The sequence below is a fragment of the Mugil cephalus genome, chromosome 1, assembly GCF_022458985.1.
Source record: "Mugil cephalus isolate CIBA_MC_2020 chromosome 1, CIBA_Mcephalus_1.1, whole genome shotgun sequence".
In the NCBI taxonomy this organism is placed as follows: Eukaryota; Metazoa; Chordata; class Actinopteri; order Mugiliformes; family Mugilidae; genus Mugil; species Mugil cephalus.
Window position 1 is genome coordinate 49101540 of NC_061770.1, and position 22816 is coordinate 49124355.

The 22816-nt window shown below is 40.2% G+C and overlaps 1 protein-coding gene across 1 annotated transcript in view; it reads left to right on the top strand.

Annotated features, from left to right (window-relative positions):
• The window catches only part of LOC125013366 (macrophage mannose receptor 1-like), a 28335-nt gene extending 14296 nt beyond the window's left edge, over window positions 1-14039 (top strand). Inside the window, exons 2-4 of the mRNA XM_047594026.1 lie at window positions 8460-8840; window positions 9224-9550; window positions 13891-14039. Coding sequence (XP_047449982.1) covers window positions 8460-8840; window positions 9224-9550; window positions 13891-14039 — 857 coding nt within the window. The remainder of the gene's footprint in view (window positions 1-8459; window positions 8841-9223; window positions 9551-13890) is intronic.
• Window positions 14040-22816: the final 8777 nt, after the last annotated feature.

Sequence of the window (22816 nt, forward strand, 5' to 3'; positions counted from 1 at the left end):
AGTTGTAGGGGCGGTGTTTTTGGACCTCAGGAAAGCCTTTGATACAGTAAATCACTCTGTTCTTCTAACCAAACTCTCAAAATTTAACTTCTCTCAAAACGCTGTGGGATGGATTGAATCATATCTGCATGATCGAACACAATCTGTATCTGTTAACAACTGCATATCTGACTCTCTTAGGCTAACCTCTGGAGTCCCTCAGGGATCAATATTAGGCCCCCTTTTATTTAGTCTTTATATTAATGATTTGCCCACTGTCTGTCCAGAAGCTGAATGCGTAATGTATGCAGACGATACGGTTTTCTTTGTTCATGGTCACACCAAAGACATTGTTGCCGCTCAACTCATCAAAGCAATGTCCTGTGTTACAAGTTGGTTGCAGGAGTGCTGTCTACAGCTAAATGTTTCTAAAACTGTAGGCATGTATTTCACTAAAACAAACAAAGTATCACTTGACCCCGACATACATGTTAATGGAGAAAAAATACAAATTGTCAACCAATATAAATATCTTGGGATAACAATCGATTCTGAGCTTTCCTTTAAAGCCCATATTGGCAAATTGTGTAAAAAAATCAAGTTAAACCTCGTTAATTTTCGTGCAATTCGAAATGAAATGTCTACTGAAGCCGCAAAAATGTACTTGCATTCGATGATTTTCAGTCATTTCAACTACTGCCTAACTAGCTGGTCCCAGGCTGGTCAGAGCTCAAAAAAACCATTGGAAATCTTGTACAAACAAGCAATTAAAGTTATGGATAAAAAACCTAGGCACTATCATCACTGTGAAATTTTAAAAAAGTATAGTATTTTAAATTGGGACAGTCTTCACACATTTGCAGACCTAAAACTGACCTACAAAGTGCTCCATAAATTGGCTCCAGATCCTCTGGCAGAGTTCATCAGCCAAAGAAACAGCCTTGAGCGTGTCACTCGAGGCTCTGTCAGAGGTGACTGTTATATTCCTTTGCGCAGGAGCACTTTCAGTAAGTCGGCCTGGTCAGTAAGGAGTGCAAGTGTGTGGAACTCAATACCTGAGGAGATTAAACTGCTCACGACATACAAGGGCTTTACAAAAAAACTGAAAACGTGGCTTATCAACACCTATAGCTGCCAACACTAAAATATGTTGTGATGCTCTGATGTTTTGATGTTATGCTAAAATGTTGTGTTGTATTTTGATTGTTTTTTTTTTTTTTTTTTTTTTTTAATTATACAGTAAGTGTTGTTTATGTATCTGTATTATATTGTACATGTATTGTATGCTTATTGCCTTTTTTACATCAAGGCCAGGGGACTACAGATGAAAACTAGCCTTCTGGCTAATTCTGGCTTTTTTAACCATGGGTAATCATGTGTTCTATGAAATTGCACTGTCCCTTTCTTAAATAAACAGTAAACAGATAGTGGTGGGCGGGGAGGCAGGGGGGGAGATGGGAGGGAGCCTGGAGTTGTTGAGGTTACTGTAGATGGTGTTGATTTGTGTTTGGAGGAATGTCAGGAAAGATTGGCACTTTTCAGTGGTGAATGATGAGGAGGTGTTGTCTTGAGGTTTGAGAAGGGAGTTGATGGTGGAGAACAGAGCCTTGGGGTTGTTGGAGCCAGAGAGGATGAGGTGGGAGTAGTAGGTGGACCGGGCGGCGTTGAGTGCTTCTTTGTACTGTTGTAGGTCAGTGTATGCCAAAAGGTGAACTGTTAATCCGGTTTTCTTGCTATAAAGACTTTATCTGTTGGAAGAAAGAGACGGAGACAGACAGCAATTAACACTCAAACACAACAGTCAACCAAGAGTGGAAAAATCCCACACAGTTACATGCAACATGGAAACTAGCAAAGAAAGACCTTGAACCTCCTGAGGTGACAGCAGAACTGGATGTAATTTAAAATACAACTGACGTCAAATGTTAAAACTTCTTGTCAGAGACAGTCCTTAAGTGATAAGTCCATGTCAGCCAGTGTTGCTGTAGCTGGTGATGATGAGATGGATAGATTGTGGTCTCCTCATGGTTTCCATTAGCCTGTGGGATACCAATGTACTTGTAGTTGTCTTGGATATCACCTATGTCACCCTCTGGTAGGTCGACCCCTTCATTTCTGATCATCTTGCCTCTCCTTGAGAACATCCGGCCACACTTGTATAATCCAAATGACATCCCTGTGTCATTACTGTACGTCCTGCTGCAGCAGTGGTGACAGTGCATCTCAGCTTTGAGTTGTCCTCTAGGGTTGTCGTCCACATTCCCATGGAGGTCTGGATGAAGGTCCTCAGGTTCCTGTTGATCTTATACAGATCCAGACATTCCAGTATCCATGTGTGTGTGTGTTCTTGTTGTCAATCCAGGCGTTGCTCAGGTTGGTCTGTCTGCTCTATCAACCTGTAGCTGGTGCTTGGTTCCTCTGGTGTTACTACCAGTTCCCTTCTGAGCCACATTCTTACTCATCTTAGCAGCAGTGACGTCTGACAGGGTCTTCAATGTTATGCAGAGACAGGTTATTGGTTGTTGGATGGGATGTGTCCCTTCTGGGTCTTAAAGGATTAGGACTGTCCTGCCCTGGTTAACTACTCTGTTACTTTGAAGCAGCAGTCTATGTGATATTTACACCAAACAAACAAATGATGTGACTAAATTAAGACAATCAAGTTGAACTTAAATAATGACATGTTTAAACAAATCTGTTAGAAATATCACATTTCTATAATAACACAGAATTATTTAAGTAATAATATAAAAGAAACGTAACTTTTCCACCAGGAAAATATAGTTCACATATTGAGTTATTTCCTCATTCACCAGCCTGACGTTTTCAACTGACACTGCTCTAGGTAAATTAGCTCATGTTTTCCCTCTTTGTTTTCATCTTCATATTCAAATACAGACACTGAGAGGGCTACAAGAGACCTCTGTATCAGACAGAAAGACACATTTACTTCAGCCCAGTCTTCAACAGGACATCACACTGAAGCAAGGAGAGAGGAATCAACTGTATGTAAGTTTAACTCTTGTATTTATGTATTTATAAAGGAGTATGGAAGTTTGACAGTGTAACATGAGTTAATGAATGTACAGAGAGTTATCAACAGAGTCTGCAGCTTCCTTCAACTGTACAGATTCAGGATGAGTTTCAGTCAGTTTTTAGTCCACAGCAGGAGGTAATGAGAGGTGGTGGGACAACCACTTTCAACCAACACCGCTCCCTTCTGCTAGGATCAGAAATAAAACACTACCAGACCCTAGCTAATTAGCCTAGCCATTGAAGTAAAATACTAGAAAACACCAGCTAATTAGCCTAGCCCCCAGTAGTACATAAGAAATGATGGGACATGTGACTATCCTTCAATCAGCATCCCTCCCCTCTGCCAAGATCAGAAGTAACACACATGAAACAGCTAACAAGCCTAGCCAACAACAGTAAGCAGTGTGCGGGACATCATTGGGGTTTTCAAGTGGGCCTGATCTCCCTCCCAAACAAACATAATATACTTATTCTCCTTTCTAGCAGATGAGGAATTTGCTTCAATGCGTTTTTCCTTAATTGCTGCTGCTAAGAATTTCAGAACGTGGTGGTGACGCCAGGTATATCTCCCTTGGGAGAAGCTAACCCTACAACCTGTCAGAATGTGGCTGAGCGTACATACACAAGAACAAAGTGGGCAGGCAGCATCCTCCTCTAACCACTGGTTTGGGTTCTGGGGGGATGGCAGCACATCATAAATAGCCTCTATCATAAATCTAGTCCTACTAGCCTCCATGCTCCACAGCTCTCTCCACGACACCTTCCTTTTCTCTACACTCTCCCAGTTCAACCACTGCATTGCTTAGCCTGCGACACTGCCTTAGTGCATCTCATTGCTTCCTCTTGTCTATGAATTTCCTCCACTACCATCTTCCTCTTTTCTACTGCGGATGCCTTGCTCCACAGAGGTTTCCCTGCACACAGTCCCAGGCCTCAATGTCCTTGCTGTACATGACCTATGATATCTCTAAGCCTGAGGGCAGCCTGTGCTTCCTGAACCACATCTCTCAGATTCCACTTCCTCCCTGTTTTAATCGTGGGGGCTGTCCGCCTGACTACTGGATCTTTTGACTGAGTAAGAGTCATCTACAGTCTAGCCTTAGCATAGTCTAGCCTTAGTCTGGCCTTTCCCATACAAGGCTGCACCGCTTAAGCAGCATGGGACACCAAGACATCTCCTAATTGATGAATGAATCATCCTTTCAAGCTTCTCAACCTTTGTCAGAGGGACCTCATATACTGTCAGTGGCCACATTAGTCGGGGCAATAACCCAAATTGCATGCACCATAATCTCAGCTTTCCTGGGAGCCCTGACCGGTCTATGTTTGAAATGCCTTGAATCATTTCTTGTCTCAATCTCTCAAACTGTGCTGCATCGCTGAGACTTGCGTCATACCACCTTCCCAGACTCTTCACTGTCTTCTCTAGCACTGTGGGAATCACCTCCTCATTAATGACAAACTTCTTATCTACGACCTTTCCTTTAACAACTGAGATACTCCTAGACTTACTCGGCTTCACCTTCATCCTAACCCACTGGAAGTTGCTGTTTTAACAATATCCAGCAGTCTGCTAGTACATGGAGCAGTAGACGTCACAGTCGTCATGTCATCCATGTAGGCCCTAATTGGGGGGAGACGAAGCCCTCCATGCAGCTTTTCTCCACCTACCACCCATTTCAGATAAACACCTGAATGTCTGACTTAATGATTTCATCCGTCTAGACGGGTGAATGGGTCAGAGACGTCTCCACTGTGCTCCCTAACATCTGTCCACACTTTGATTTACAGAACATCATGACTCTTAAGTGACAAGAGACAGAAAAAGACACGAATCAAACAAAAGCCTCCATCACAGAGATGCTGATTGGCACTGGATTAGTTTATCACATTTTTTATCATGTTCATGTTTAATGATGCTCAAATGATCAGAACACACATACAGTATGAAAAATAATAACACTGACTCCCGCCTGACAGTTTCTCTGATTTCAGTCAGTTGAGCATATTTTCAAACATCAATGACATAAGAGGCAACAAGGTGCACATATACAGAAAAAGATAACTGCGTATTTACACAGGACTAGTTTTATCTGGGACCTCTAGTAATTTATAAGACTGTTGGAGGTCGTCTGTGAGTCCCGTGTGAATCGTCCATGTCTGTAATTTTCTGGTAACACAGAGGTCCTGTGATGAAACTAATCCAGTGTTTACTCTCACATGTCATTTATACTCTTGTGATGAATTTTGACCCCTCTGGACACCTTTGTGGCAAAAATGTACACACATAAAGAATCTGTCATAAAATCCTCATACTTAATTGTTTTCATGAATCAGTTAAACAACTCCAGACCTGCTCAAAACAACCAAGATTTCAATAATTTTCAGGATTTTAACTCTTTAAATGCCTGTCTGAAAATACACAGTTTTAAACTTTTTTTTTTACAAAAAATAACAAAAACTGAATTATTTTCCATAAAATAAACAGTAGGTGGATGGGACTTTGGTGGTAATTAGAGTCTTGGATATGTCAAAGATTAGTAATAAACTTGATTTGATTGCATTAGTATTTTTATGTCGTGTCAGATTCTCCCTCTGGACACCTTCCTGGTCAAAAATGCTCCATAGACTTCCATTATAACTACATTTTTAATCTGGCGGCCACTGCAGGAGAAAACTATGCATTCTGTAATGTTAGCATTTCATTTAGAAGAAAACTAGTGATATTTGACATTTTTACTGTATTTGATCAGATTCAACCATTTTCTCATTGTAGGTCAATATAAGAAATTCTGTAATTTTCCATTGATTTAATGGAAACCATGTGATTAAACAGGGTCAGGAAGTTTGCCTGCGTGTGTGGTTGTGCTGTTTTTTTTTACCAGAGGGAGGTCGAACTTTTAATCTGAAAAATTAATGATTGATGCAATTTCAAATCAATTTTTTTTGTTTAATCCTTGATATATTCCATGAGTCGTACTCATTACCACCAAAAATGACCATCATCCTACTCTTTATTTTTATGAAAATCAATAATTTTGTCTTTTTGTTATAAATATAAATTAAATAAAACTTTGTATATTCACTGTGGCCATTAAAGGGTTTATAAAATTCAGAAAACTTTTGGTTTTAGCAGTTTTGAGGGGTCTGAAGTTGTTGAAGGGAGTTTGTTATGAGAAGTGCTTATCGGAGATCTGGTTCATAGGACCACAGTACTTCTGTGCCTGGAATAAGACTCTACGGGCTGCGGACACAGCTCCATTTGGAATGTTTTTTTTTTTTCCATCTCCTCACAAGTAACAAGTACAAGGAGGACACCATTCAACACGACCCATGCTGCTGTGCTAATGCAACTGGTCAACTGTCACGACAGGCAAGGACTTCAGGTACGCAGATGCAGGGATGAGGATTCTTGATAACAGTCTTTATTAAGAAAGCACAGGTTCAACATGCAAAGCAAAGAAAACAAAACAGGCTCTGAAACACGGCCTAAGAAAAACTTCTACCAAGAAAAAACCTCAACTAAAAATCGCTCCACTGAAGGAGGAAAAAACACAAAAGACCAAAGTCAAAACCAAAAGTAAAATCACAAAGAAAACTTATTCATTTTTCTTTTTCTTTAATTTAGTCTCATTTATTTTATCTGTCTCATGGTTTTTATGAGTGTTTACTTTTATGTGCAACAAAGTAATTTCCCTCATGGATCATTAAAGTCTAAGTCTAAGTCTGATTCATGAAAAAAAAGTAGAAAAAATATTGAAGTATGAGGATTTTATGATAGTTTCTTTATGTGTGTACATTTTTGCCATGAAGGTGTCCAGAGGGGTTCAAAATTTGAGGAGGGCATAAGGGTTAAACTTAGCGGAGAAGTAACAGGATATATATAAACCTTTGTTATGTAAAAGCTATAATAACATTAAAGTTCTTTTACACCTTATTATATGCTATCAGAGACGGTGGCTTGGTGCCACTTCTTCTTTATTTTTATTTAGGCTTAACTCATATCAATGGCTTTATAGTAGATTCCTCTGAGGTAAGGTCAACATTGTGATACTTTTTAGATGTTTTGAATAGATTGGCCCTAGCCCTCAGTGAGGATGTATTTGTTCAACTGTTGTAAGTCTAGTCTACTACTAGCATTTTTTAAATGAAGTTAAGTATTATTGCTGTACTTTGTTGTTCAATGAATGGACCAGTGTCCTCCATGCACATTTTTCTCAATTTTTGAGCTCAATCCAAGTGTCATAAACACAACCATTCTAAACATTTTCATGATGTTGGTGTCATGGTTGTTGAGACTTTGAAATGTAAAGTGATGCTGGCGTGTTTAAAGTTAGACTTAATGTGACCGTTGACTTTAACCGTGTATCCATAAGATATATTGGGTTTTGGTGTACTTCAGGTCTTGGTAGCGGTGGGTGGTGGTTTCATCTGGGCTTGGGGATTGTCTTACTGTTGTTTAACGGGTATTCTCGGTGAGCCGGGCGGTGTGTTGGTTGCTTTGATTCCTGTGTGGGATGGCCTACGGGTGTAGGGTTAACGATCGGATTAAACGTGCCGAAGAGGGGGGAGAGAGAAGTGAGGGGCGTGAGGGCAGCAGGGGGGACCGTGCGCTACGCATGGCGCCGCTTGGGCGGTGGAGGGTCGTGCTAGGTGGCGGGGGGCGCGTCCGTGCGGATTTGTGGAAATGCATAGAGGTAAGTGCTGGGGTGTGGGGTTGCTTTGTGTTTCTCGTTGTTTTTTCTTGTTTTTTTTCGTTTCTTGTGCTTCTCTCTTTTCGATTTTTTTCTTTCTTATCTTCTTTTTTTCTCTTTTTACTTCTCTTTTTTTTTTTTTTTTTTTCTTGCTATCCAAACAAAAACCTACAGTAGTAGAACGATTGTTCAAGGTTGGTCAGTTGCACTGTTTTCATAGTAGAGGAGGAGGAAGTTTTAGACCTGTTTTGAATGAATTAGTATTTTCCACCTGCTTTGTATTCCTCTTCCTGAAAACACCAAGACTGTACAATGGAGCCAGTGTTGCATCGTTTGACAACTTGACATGAGGCGTGTTTAAATGCTGAGCTTCATCCAACAGAGACAAACAGCTGAAATCAAATATCATTTCATCCAAACAGAGCAAAGATGCAGTGGAGTCTGCTCCATTGTGATGGGTAAGTGGAATCAGATCAAACATCAACCATTACTGCTCTATGTCTTTATATATCTTTCACAATCACAATCATTACAGCTTGATGAGGAATCTGCTAGCAATCAGCTGACACACACTGTGGTTTGACATAGTGAACAGATACATCAAACATCTACTTTGTTGCTTTGTTTGGTCCCTGCCTGGTCTTTGAGTTTCACTTAAGGAGGAAATAAACTGGGCTGAAACACAGTCAATAAAAATGATTGAATTTGTCTTACAATCAGCTCTACGTCTGTGTTTTTCTCTGATCTCAGGTCAGTGTTACTTCATCACATGTCAACTCTACCAGTACCACTATATTGAAGATACAAAGACCTGGACAGAAGCTCAGGAGTACTGCAGAGAACATTACACTGATCTGGCCACAGTGTCTAACATGACAGACATGAAGAGACTCCTTGAAGAATCTACAGGGAGAGAAACTGAAGCCTGGATTGGACTGAACAACAGAACAGATGTCAACAGGACATGGCACTGGTCTCTACCTGGAGTGGAGTTTAAAGATGATGTAACAAGATGGGCTAATGGTGAACCAAATGATTTAGGTGGTCTGGAGAACTGTGGATTTATAATAAATAATGCACTGCTGAGAGATGTGTCTTGTAAATACAAACTTCTTTTCATCTGCTATGATGGTGAGTGGATATAAATTCAGCATTTAATCTTTTAAAACCCCATAGATAACATTTATCCACAAATCTCTTAATTAGACATTTATTAACCAGACTAACAGAGTCTAAGAAATAAAACATCAACTTTGTGCTGCTACCAACAGAAAAATAAATCAGGTGATCTTTAATATTTGTTTGTGTAATCCATGTCATAGATGTTGATGATGACAATAATGATCTTGCTACATTTGTGTAAATCATTCTCAAAAGATATACTGTACATGTCAGGTATACTGTATGTTTGTTTACTCCACAGAAAAAAAAATATCCCCACAAAACTTCACACTGAATAAAGAAGAATTTGGTTGATGACGATTATGATTGATGTTTGTGTGTTTACTCCACAGAAAGTGGATCCACAAAGATCCATTTGATTAATGAAACGAAGAACTGGATTGATGCTCAGAAATACTGCAGAGATCATCACACAGACCTGGTCAGTGGATTCAACCAGTTACATCAAGTAGATAAAGGAGGACTCAGTGTTAACACATACTATTGGGTCGGCCTGTTCAGAGACACCTGGAGGTGGTCAGATGGGAACAGTTCCTCTTTCAGACACTGGGATCAGACTCTGTCACCAGGAGACAAATGTGCAGTGACCATGTTGAATGAAGGAGGAAGATGGAAGAACGCCAACTGTACTGACCAAAAACCTTTCTTCTGTTATGATGGTGAGTTTTTAAAGATCCATGAAGATAAAATAACATCTCCACATTTAGCTCCAGAACTGGAAACTGATTCCACCATTTTTATCTAGTTCTCCATGTCTTCATGTAAATTCTTTTCAATGATGAGTGTAATGTGGAGTACAATATTATTCCCAAAAACACATTTGTATTCTGTCAGCATATGTGGATATGTATCAACACAACAGAATTTATAGATGTTTAAATGAGAAGGGACTTGGTTTCATATTCTTGAAAGTCCTTATTGGGGCCAGTTGTTCTCTACAATAAGATGTTGTGTTTGTGTCTGTTTCTTTGTATGACAGATAAAGTGATCCTGGGTTGCCAAAAAAGAAAAGTATGAGATTTGGATTGAGAGCCTGTAATGTATTTTTTACTGAAGAGTCAACTTCAATGACCTGGTCTCCATCACTAACCCTCACCTAGCTGAGAGCTGGGTTCATGATGAATGAGCCATAGAGGCGGGTTACGTGTCGCAGCGAGTGGCGGGGGGATGGTTGGGGAGGAGCTGGGCAGACTGTAAGACGCACCCTACGCACCTCCCCACCACGTAGGGGGGCCTGGGCGTGAATGAGGTGCGGGTGGGTGGGTGCGGGTGAGGCAAGTGTAGGTGGGGTCGTGTGGCCGCGGGGGGCGGGGACGGGGGGGTCGCGGGATGGGGGGGGGGGGAGGGGCGGAGGGATGTCTGATGGGGGTTGGTCGCGTAGGGCGAGTTGGGGGGGCGGGGGAGGGGGGGGGGGGGTCGTGTGGGGGCTCGCGTGGTGGGGTGTTGACGCGTCCTTGTAGTGGGGCAGCGGCGCAGGGCGGGGAAGGGGGGGGGGGAGGGGGGTGGAGGGGTGGGGCATGGGGTTGGGTGGCGGGGGGGGTGGGGGGGGGGGGTGGGGGGGGGGGGGGTAATGGCACGGCGGTTGGGGGGGGCGGGTGTGTGGAGGGAGGGGCAAGTAGTTTTGTTTTTTTTCTTTCGGTAGCCCTGCGCTGGGTTTTTTGTATGGGGGGGCCTTGATTGTGTGGTTTTTTTGTGGTATAGGGGACTGTTCTGTGACGCTTAACACCCTGCTCCTCTTTCCTCCCTTGCATATTGATTGGTTCTGGGTCAGTGGGTGAACAATTGGGTTTATTTGTCAGCGTTTAAGATCTGGGCCATTCAGAGGTTGGGAAAGAATTGTTGACTGTGACATGGTTCTTGGAGCCATGGAAACAGTGGTAGTCGTGGAGAACATCAGTGGGTCAGTAGTCTTGTCCAGAGCGTGCGGTAAGAAAAGATACTGAGTTTGATTTTCATCTTGTCTATAAGTCTCCTAGGAATGCTCACTTGGATAACTGTCTTTGTGGGGTAAGGTTTCATTATATCTGAATGTTGGTTGTGTATATTAAAAACATTTCTCTTTCCATCTGTCTTGAATGGGTGGAACTATGTCTTGTTACTATCAGTGGGGAAATTGTTGTGGAAATCCCAACTGAAATGTGTAAAAGTTGTTTGTCTTCAGATTGTGAGAGGAAGAAGAGAAGAAGCTTCCACTATAGTCAGTTTTTGTTAAAGTAGTGGGTGCAGCTTTACTGTGGATGTTTAAAGTGGTTAAGTGGTTAATGTGTAGATGTGATGATGTGTTTAACACAATTATCATGGAACTGGTTTTCTGCAGAAAGAAAAGAAGAAAGAAGAAACCAGATGCTGAAACACCTGAGAAAAGACTCCAGGTTTGTTAAATAACAGCCCATTTGTATTCTCAAGTGTGAATGTTTCTTCCTCCTTTCTTTTTTTTTTCTTCACTTTTCTCCTTTTCTTTAACGTGTTTAGACTTCTCTCACAACACTGACTCATTTGCTTTCAAGAGAGGAAAAACAGGAGAGACTATGTTATGGTTTGAAATCTTTTGCTGATATTATATTCTATATAAATGACATGTATGTTATGGTCAGTTCCTGGGGCTTGCTTTAAATGGATAGGTGAATTGGTTGTTTGTCTGAACCTGTTTAAACATGGAGTGGCCTCTAATGTTCAATTTACTTCAGTTTGTTATCTACATTCTTATCTACATTGAAAACATAGGACACAGTTGTTAGAAGAACCATTTACCCAATGTATGTAATGACAAAACCAAAAAAATATAGAAAAGACATGAAAAGTCTGTAAGTTTTGTTCATTGGTTTTAGTTCTTTGAATCCCATTCTTTTTTCTGTTGATTGAAATGTCAGCGTCATGAAGAAGTGCTGTTTATTTTTACTAATATTTCTGAGCGAGTGAGGCTTAAACTGTTCTAACAGATGACTGGTCTTTAAGTGAAATCCCTTTAAACACTTTTCCTTCTGAAGTCAGTAGACGGAGACAGAACAGAAAGTTATCTACTGCAAATCACTCCCAGTTGTCAACAATTCAAAAACCGGAGAGTGGACAAATTTCACTAAAGAAATCTAAACCAAACACCCATAAATAAAACAAAACCACATAACCACATATATAAGACAGAACAAAAGTTAGGGAGAAAATACCTAAACTCTCTCAAAGCTGCACATGCTCTCACAAGCTTCTTACAAGCATGTTCAATTTTTTAAAAAAAATAAAAAGGGTTTTTTTTTTTTTTTTGCTTTTAATTCATATACATTGTTCTTGTGTCCCGTGTTAAAAATAAATGATCCAGAAAATCTTGTGCAAATCTTGCAAATTCATTATCAGTGATGGACCCAGATGATGTTCTCATGAAGCTCCAGCGCTGTTTAAAGTGTCTCTAAATCTCCAATAGTATTTATCAGAACCTTGTGTTTCAAGCCACAGTCTTGGGCCCTGATGTTACAGAGCCAGGACTGACCTGGGGCCTCTATTGTTTTCCCGTCCCCTTGTTCTCCACATGTGTTTTTGTTTCCCTTGCGTTTCCTACATAAACTGCATCTTTATTCTCCTAGAGAGGAAGTTTAGAAGACTGACACTTTTTCTCTTTATTTGTGTTTTTTTTGTATGCCAGCACCCATGTTGAATTTATAAATCACCCTCTTCACATGGTTTAAAGAGGTACCTTAAAACCAATGGTTAAAAAGAGGTTTGGAAGACACTCTGTGAGTCTCTTTCCACTCGCAGTAACAACATGGGTAGACGGGTCACACATACATCATTTAAATGGACACTTGTAAGAGATAGAGATTGATTGTTATCACAGCGTTGGGTCGGCGAGCGGCACCGTTATTTAAAATCCTTCCACTGGAGTTCGAGCAGTCGCATGGCCCCTCAGCATGTTGGGCCCTGGGTGCAAGGCCTTGGGAAGTTATGTTGCTAAATCCATATATAGCAGATGGTTGCCAGGCGCCAGTTATGTTTTTAATGTCTTGTAAGTTTCCTTTCTGGGGATGTGTGAGAGTGTTAAGGGTACAGCTCTGCTGCCAGGACTCTGGTATGGAACCAGAGGGCCAGACTTTCAGTTCATACACATCTAACATGTACTGTTGCATGGGAATGTCCCAGAAGGCTTTAATAAACTCCACACTGTGTGTTTCTGTATTCGCCCCCTCCAAACTGACATCAGTGTGTTTCATTATCTGTGCTCTTTTTTGTTGCCTCTCTTAGTCTCACATGGGAGAGTCTGGCAGACGTATAGAACATCAAACTAATCCCAGGGAAGTATTTTTTTTTTTTCTTGTTGATTTTTTGTCTGCTGTTGAAGGGGGGAAAACATTGGAATGGTGTCTGCTGTGTGAAGCTCTCTCTGCCTGGACTGCTACTCTGGTCACTTCACTTATTTTGTTCTGACACACACTCCTCCTCACTCCCCACTTCCATAGTGTTCTCATCTGTACCCGTCTCCTCCCTCTGTTCCACCCCCACTTTACCCGTTTCTGCCTCTCTATTTAAAATGTGCTCTGTTCTTTTGTTTTCCTCCTATCGTTTGTGAGCTGGTTTTGTTGTTTGCTGGCTCCTCCATGCTCAGTTCCTCCTCACCTCGCTCGCGCCCTGTTCAACACTTTGCTCAACCTGACTTGTTTCACCAACTGGACTTTGGTTGACTTCCTCACCTGATCACCAGTGTTATGCATCTGTTCTTCACACGCCTCTTTGACCTGTTTCTTTCCTCGTTTCGTGGACCCCCCCCCTCACCTTCCCCTACCCCACTACTGCCACCTCCTCATCACTTTTGTTTGTGTGAAAATAACCAGACCTTTGTAGGATGACAGTTTGTGCATGGAACTCTATAGCATAAACTGTATTGCAGGAGCTTCCTACTGGAGACATTCCAACAATCTGCCACTTATCATTGTAATACACGAGGGGTTGGGTAACCCCTGTAGAACAGTCCCATAACATAAAACTCTCCTCATCCGCTCACCATTTACACCAGGACAATATCGCTCAGAGCCTCCTGTGAACCGGGTCCTTGACTTCGGCGGCTACCGACGTCACGGTGTTGTCCCTCAGCACCTCAACCACACTGACCTAGAGCGCCATTCTTCTATACCAATGATGCTGCAGACATCACTGTGGTCTTAAACTATCTACTTTAACATGTGAAACACATGGATTGAGCTGGCCCCTCGGTCCCAGGTTCGTTTAAAGTATCAGATAAAGTTGCCTCCTGTTGATGACTACTACATGTATCAGTAATTGACCGGCCACCCCAGACAGGGATTCTTCTTAATCAGGGAAACTTTCCGGGTCGCTGGACACTTTCTCCTCTGAGAAAACTCATCGGTTATGAACAGATGAGGCGACTCCATCAGATAAGTACTACTTGTGGTTGTGGGATGTTTGATTAAACAAACATACCATTCTCCATGATTGACTGGTCTCCATGACGCGGCTCACCTTTGGCTCCGCTGGTTCCAGGACACCCATGTCACCGCACCGTTCTTCCTGCTGGCCGAATAGAATTTTTCGATGCAATGTCCGACCTTTTCCCCACAACCCTGTTTGCAGTGTACTCCACGCTGCACAGGAAAGTATACTGCCAGTTCCCACATGAGCCTTTTTAAATAATCTACATTTCCATTTACAATTGTGTCCCCCTGAGTGGTAACTGGCCGCGGATAGCAGACGCAAACCTCTAACAAAGAAATTGAAGCCAGATTTTAACACCACAATTGACATTAAGGGACATATTTAGGGATGTCTGATATTGACTTTTTGTGATATCCGAAAGTCCGATATTGTCCAAATTCTTAATTTCCGATGATCCCAAATATCAAACCGATATGGGTATACCGATATTATTGCAGAGGGAAGACTTTGTTTGTTTTTTTTTTTTTTGTTGTTGTTGTGTTGTTTTTCACCAGGGGACTAAGTGTTAGTTGAGCAGAGCAACCCTGTTAGCCACACTTAGAGCTACACTCTGGTTCAGCAATTTTCTACGATTTTTTTATTATTGCTAAATTATTACAAAAAAATTACCAACAAAAATAATTGCGTACAAATTAAATACATTATTCAGTTGATGGACATTTTTTGAAATAAAAGGACTTGATACCTGGGAAAAACAATAGGCACAGCTAGTTAGACTCCTTTGTGGTAAAGGAACACTGTTTTATTTAGTAAAACTGTGTTAAGGGAGTGATGGGTGATGGGAACCATTTCGTTCTTTCTGCTTTGTAACCGATTTCACTGAATCAGTTCCATTTTAAATATTAGCGTTCAGTTGATTCGTTTTTCATCAGCCTCTGTCTGTCTGGCACACAATGGTCGGCAATGACCACAGAGGGCACTGAATCGCGACCTTGCAGTGAACTGGTTTTAATTTGGAAGAACGAATCAATAAACTGATCCTGTGCTTCCTGGCTGACATCGTACCGTGTCGCCGAAATGATCGAGTCAGTGACGCATATCGACGAATCAGTAGATCAGTAGCATTCCACTGACCGCGTTCCCTAGTCCTCCTCAATCCAATTGACTGGTATTCCTCCATTTGCTGGGCAATACAGGTCTTTTAAGACCCAACACTCTGAGATGAGTTTACAGCCTTTCAAATAAACAGAGTACAGCCTTTGTGACTGTCTATGCTTTATTCAATGATAATGAATACAACAAATTTTGAAAGTGGAAAATAAATTATTAAAGGAAAAAAAATGCATAAAACAACCACTATTGTATATTTTAAACATATTAACACATTTTAACAATCAAAAAGTAAAATGAGGCCTCGTTCAGTTTCAGTTTTCGCGCAAATAAACAAATATATCAATTACAAGGGTGATAAAATGCCATTTGAACAAATTCAAAATATTATGGAACCTGCCATTTTTTTAAAAAATATAAGAGGACAACATCAACTTAAATAGGTTTAAATATGCAATAAAAAAAGAAAATAAATAGCCTAAAAATAAAAAAACAAAACAAAAAAATTAAATAACTTTGTAAACAAAAAATTAAACAAACACGACACATGTTAACAAAGGAATGATTTGGAGTGATTCAAACTGAATAAATAGCGCACATATAAACATTAAATTGCTTTGTTAGTTTTAGTCTTGTATTGACTAACATGCCTGCTGAAAATTATATTTTTCCATAGGAACAGACTCGCCTCCTTAATTTAACCAGGTTTATTTTGAAGCCTGCGCCGTATCATTTTTTTGGTGAAATTAAAACTCACTGGAAACAGATGACGATTCCAAAAACATGTTCAGGTATTCCACAGAGTTGTAAAAGTCCAAACCCAGTCAAAAATGTATTGAAAAAGATCGATGGAATGATTTCCAACTTCCATGCGTGTTATGAACATCGTGTTTTTTTATCTAAACGGAATATTCCTCTTCCAGTCCATATTTATTTCACCTTTAGCACTGTAGAAATTTTTCTCTGCGGCCTTCACTATCTGTTGATCTCCGACGTGTTGCACCACAAATCGAGTTACACCTGGTATAGTAACAAGGCGGGAGTCTAACCAGGTAGAATATGTATCAAGAAGAAAGCTGAAATTGTAAATTTCGATGTGTTACTTTATTGGAGTAGACTTCAGTGAAACCTTTTAGTATTTGGTTACCAGGTTATAGATTTTTCAGGACCGAATCCAATGTTGCAAATGGCCGGTGGTGATTAGAGTGATTTTTTTAGTGTTGAAGTCAGCCGTGCTGTTATGCTGAGTGGCTGGGGAGAGGGGGCGGGTTGCGTTATTCCTGGTGCGGGTTGTTTTGATTAGTTTGTTTGATCTTAATATTATTTGTTCTTTTTCTGCCTTGCTTGTTTGTGAATCATCGCTCTCTGCTTCTTTTGTATGTGTGTGAGCAAGTCCTAAATGTCTTATTGACCAAATCAGATTGCTTTGGTCAGATCTACTTGTCGTATGTTGTTTTGGCTCGGGTGCCGTTTTGATAACGGGTCATTTAATTTCTACGCCGCGTAAATGTTTCAGCAGGACCCCACAGCACGCAAGCAGCAGCAGGTGAGCGCAAAAAAAAGAAAACCGGGTGGGGGGTGTCTGGTCAGTCGGTTTGGGATGGGGGGATTTATTTTTAAATCATTCTTTTTTTTTATTTTTTTTTAATTTATTTTAAATTATTAGCGCGTTTATGAACAGAGATGAATTACAAAAAAATAGGCTAATATCGGGCGATATTATCAATTGGCCGATATAATCGGACATCCATAGAAAATCAGAAAAAAAAGAAGAAAGAAAAAACTCACTCAGTTTCTCTCTCACACGCCACAATGTCCCAGCATGTGGTTCAAATACTTGGAAGCAGCAGTCTATGTGATATTTACACCAAACAAACATCAAACAAAATGATGTGACTAAATTAAGACAATCAAGTTACGTATGTGAAAGAGCTGAACTTAAATAATGACATGTTTTAACAAGCACATTTATAATGTGTTTTAGAATAGAAAATAATTCACATTTAGGATTATTTTTAAAGGGATAAACGTAAACTTTTTCACCAGGAATATATATTTCATATAGTGAGTTATTTCCTTCATATACCACACTGACCTTAGCACTGACAATGCTCTAGGTTGTTCTAAATTAGCCGGTGTTTCCCTGTTTGTGTTTATCATCATATTCAAATACAGACACTGAGGAAGGGCTACAAGAGACCTCTGTATCAGACCCAGAAAGGACACATTTACTTCAGCCCAGTTCTTCAACAGGAATCACACTGAAGCAAGGAGAGAAGAATCAACTGTATGTAAGTTTAACTCTTGTATTTATGTATTTATAAAGGAGTATGTATTTAAGGTACATCATTCTTCATGATGGTCAGTATTAATAATTTTTATTTAATTTTTGGATTTTTATCAAATCTCATTCATATTACATAAAATGATCATTATTCATTGTATTCAGTTTATTTCTGACTTTTTTTGCAGTTACACTTCTTATTTAGGACACGTTTAGGTGTAAAAAACAAAAAAAAACAAGTGGTTTTGTTTTTTAATTTGTCTTTATTTTTATGGATGTATGTGCGTATGGTTTTTGATGTTTTTTGCATTTAATGCAGCTAATGAGTTGATTTATGAGGATGACTTTGAAGGACAGAAAAATAACATAAAACTGTGATGATGATTTGGTGCTGGTGGGAGGATAACAAGTGGTGGACTGTGGCTCAGTAGGTAGTTTATCTGGCAGGTTCGATCCCCAGAATGGCCACAAGCTGAAGTTCTTAAGCAACAACCCCCACTGAGCCCTCCATTGCTCTCATTTTGCGTTGTTCTGTGTCGTGTGAATCTGTGTGTGATAGGCGAACCGCTATCATTCCTCTTCCTATTATGTGGTAGATGTTAGAGTTTAAGATTATTTTAAGTTTTTACTTGTTTATTATTATCGTATTAATACATTATGTGTCCCTGACTTGCTTTGAGCACCAGCATAGGTTTAGAAAGAAGACCATTCACCATTTACTATTTACTATTTACCAGTGGAAAATTTATTTTCCCCCGCCTGCCGGAATCTACGGAGCTATCAGTTGAATGGTAAACATGAAGATACCCTGACTGCAGATAGGTCTCATTACTAATGTAACAACCGCAACAGATAATCTCCCAGTCAAACTCACGTTCACAATAAGTATACATGCTACGTCGGCAAAATCTGGGGTTTATTTTAAAGACATAAAAAAAAAAAAAAAGACTTAGATAGGTGAATAGTATTAGATATGTTATAAATATTTTTTGAGGGGTTCATTCCCCACGTGTTTGTACCAAGAGAAATTGTTAGAAAAGATAATATTTTCATATTTTCGATTATTTTTTAAAAAACAAATTGTAAATTAACATCAACCAGGGAAAAAATTTAGCTTCACTTTTTGAGTATTTTCTCATTCACCACCCTGACTTTATGACCTGACTCTGCTCTAGGTAAATTAGCCGGTGGTTTTTCCCTCGGTTTGTGTTTATCTTCATATTAAAAATACTGACAATGAGAGGGCTACATGAGACCGCGGTTTGGCAGTACAGTATGGAAAGACCACATTTACTTCAGCCTGGCTTCTTCTGGAAAGCTCTCCACGGAAGCAATAGGTGTGTAGTGATCCGGTCATCTTCTGTACGGGGATATATAGAGGAGGAGGTTTAACGCTTGTGTGTTTGGAATTACTAGAGTAGGTTTTTATAAAGGGAGTAGTATTTTAAGGTACATCAGTCTTCATGATGGTCATTTAATAGTTTTTATTTCAAATCTCATTTCATATTACATAAAATGATCATTAATTCCTTTTATCAGTTTATTTCTGACATTATTTTGGATTGAATGTTATGTGCACACACCAACACAAGTAGCTAACATCCCCACACACCCAACCCCCCAACCCCGGCGGCGTCGCCGCTATTGCGGCGTAGGTGGGATATTGTATAGTAGTGAGAGCCCCTACTAAACCACGAAGTTGAGATAAACTACAAACCCAGCTTGCTAACAAGGTGATTCCTTGCTCCAACAACTGTTAGCAGGCAGTATGTGCGGGACATCGTTGGGGTTTTCAGTGGGGTCCCCCTTATCTCCCTCCCAAACAAAGCATAAATAATGCTTTTGTATTTTCCTTATTTGATGCAGAGATATTCGTTATAGCGGTAAATTTTAGTATATGTTCGCTTCAGATCTCGTGTTTTTCCTTTCAGAGAAGCGTGGTCGGGTTGTAGACTCGCCAGAGGTATATACTATTCTCATTGGGCTTATGTTGGAGATGATGATAGCGATAAGACCGCCTTCGTGACAACATTAGTTTCAGATTGACCTTGTGGGATGTTAGTGGATTTGTGTTTGCTGGTCTGGAGACGTTGCCGCTGTAGTATACACTCTAATAAAGCGACTGAACAAATCCTTGGGGTGGGCATGCTAGCATCCCGCCTCACTAGCTTTTGAAACTTTTAACCACTGGTTTGGGTTCTGGGGGGATGGCAGCACATCATAAATAGCCTCTATCATAAATCTAGTCCTACCAGCCTCCATGCTCCACAGCTCTCTCCACGACACCTTCCTTTTCTCTACACTCTCCCAGTTCAACCACTGCATTGCTTAGCCTGCGACACTGCCTTAGTGCTTCTCATTGCTTCCTCTTGCCTATGAATTTCCTCCACTACCATCTTCCTCTTTTCCTCTGCGGATCCCTTGCTCCACAGAGGTTTCCCTGCACACAGTCCCAGGCCTCAATGTCCTTGCTGTAAATGACCTATGATATCCCTAAGCCTGAGGGCAGCCTGTGCTTCCTGAACCACATCTCTCAGATTCCACTTCCTCCCTGTTTTAACCGTGGGGGCTGTCCGCCTGACTACTGGATCTTTTGACTGAGTAAGAGTCATCTAGAGTCTAGCCTTAGCATAGTCTAGCCTTAGTCTGGCCTTTCCCATACAAGGCTGCACCGCTTAAGCAGCGTGGGACACCAAGCCATCTCCTAATTGATGAATGAATCATCCTTTCAAGCTTCTCAATCTTTGTCAGAGGGACCTCATATACTGTCAGTGGCCACATTAGTCGGGGCAATAACCCAAATTGCATGCACCATAACCTCAGCTTTACTGGGAGCCCTGACCGGTCTATGTTTGAAATGCCTTCAATCATTTCTTGTCTCAATCTCTCAAACTGTGCTGCATCGCTGAGACTTGTGTCATACCACCTTCCCAGACTCTTCACTGTCTTCTCTAGCACTGTGGGAATCACCTCCTCATTAATGACAAACTTCTTATCTACGACCTTTCCTTTAACAACTGAGATACTCCTAGACTTACTCGGCTTCACCTTCATCCTAACCCACTGCAAGCTCCTGTTTAACATATCCAGCAGTCTGCTAGTACATGGAGCAGTAGACGTCACAGTCGTCATGTCATCCATGTAGGCCCTAATTGGGGGGAGACGAAGCCCTCCATGCAGCTTTTCTCCACCTACCACCCATTTCAGATAAACACCTGAATGTCTGACTTAATGATTTCATCCGTCTAGACGGGTGAATGGGTCAGAGACGTCTCCACTGTGCTCCCTAACATCTGTCCACACTTTGATTTACAGAACATGGTGATTCTTAAGTGACAAGAGACAGAAAAAGACAGGAATCAAACAAAAGCCTCCATCACAGAGATGCTGATTGGCACTGGATTAGTTTATCACATTTTTTATCATGTTCATGTTTAATGAATCTCAAATGATCAGAACAAACATACAGTATGAAAAATAATAACACTGACTCCCGCCTGACAGTTTCTCTGATTTCAGTCAGTTGAGCATATTTTCAAACATCAATGACATAAGAGGCAACAAGGTGCACATATACAGAAGAAGATAACTGCCTATTTACACGGGACTAGTTTTATCTGGGACCTCTAGTAATTTGTAAGAATGTTGGAGGTCGTCTGTGAGTCCCGTGTGAATCGTCCATGTCTGTAATTTTCTGGTAACACACAGGTCCTGTGATTAAAACTAATCCAGTGTGAATGTCTCTGACCCATTTAGATGAATGACTGTAGATTAACACTTTATACTCTACACAGATTCTTCACATGCCTCGTGCAGTGTTGCATATTTAACCCTTATGTCCTCTTTGGGCAGTTTTGTACATTTTTTTCATTTCCTTTCTTTTTTTTTTCCATTTGGTGATCATTTTGGCTCTGTTTCAATAATTTCTGCAGGAACTCTTCTCTTTAGCCAAATTTTTGAAATCCAGTGTCTTTTACTCTCAGATGTCATTTATACTCTCGTGATGAATTTTGACCCCTCTGGACACCTTCATGTGAAAAATGTACACACATAAAGAAACTGTCATAAAATCCTCATACTTAATTGTTTTCATGAATCAGTTAAACAACTCCAGACCTGCTCAAAACAACTAAAATTTCTATAATTTTCAGGATTATAACTCTTTAAATGTCTGAAAATACACAGTTTTAAACTTTTTTTTTCTTTCTTTTTTTTAAAAAAATAACAAAAACTGAATTATTTCCCATAAAATAAACAGTAGTTGGATGGGACTTTGGTGGTAATTAGAGTCTTGGATATGTCAAAGATTAGTAATAAACTTGATTTGATTCCATTAGTATTTTTATGTAGTGTCAGATTTTCCCTCTGGACACCTTCCTGGTCAAAAATGCTCCATAGACTTCGATTATAACTACATCTTTTAATCTGTCTGCCACTGCAGGAGAAAACTATGCATTCTGTAATGTTAGCATTTCATTTAGAAGAAAACTAGTGATATTTGACATTTTTACTGTATTTGATCAGATTCAACCATTTTCTCATTGTAGGTCAATACAAGAAATTCTTGTAAATTTCCCATTGATATAATGGAACCATGTGATTACCAGGGACCCCAAGTGTGCCTGTGTGTGTGTATGTGCTGTTTTTTACCAGAGGGGTCAAACATTTTAATCTGAAAAAATAATGATGCAATCAAATAAATTTTTTTGCTAATCCTTGACATATCCAAGATTCCAATTACCACCAAAAATGACCCATCATCCTACTCAAGTCACATGTGAATACATTTAGATGATTTGAATAGATTGACCGTAGCCCTACAGTGAGGATGTATTTGTTCCAACTGAGACAAGTCTATTTTGCAACAGACATTTTTAAAATGAAGTAAACTTGCTGTACTTTGTATTCAATGAATTGACCAGTGTCCTCCTGCCCATATTTCTCATATGTTCACACTCAAGTGTCAAACACAACCATCTAACTACTGCAGTTGTGTCTGGTTGTTGAGCTATGACATGTAAAGTGATGCTTGCAGAGTTTAAAGTAGACTTCCTGATCCGATGCTTTAACAGTGACACCATCAGACTCTTTGTTATTGTGTCAACAGGCTTGAAGCTGATTAGGATTAATCCACAGTCTATGTGCAAGACTCCAG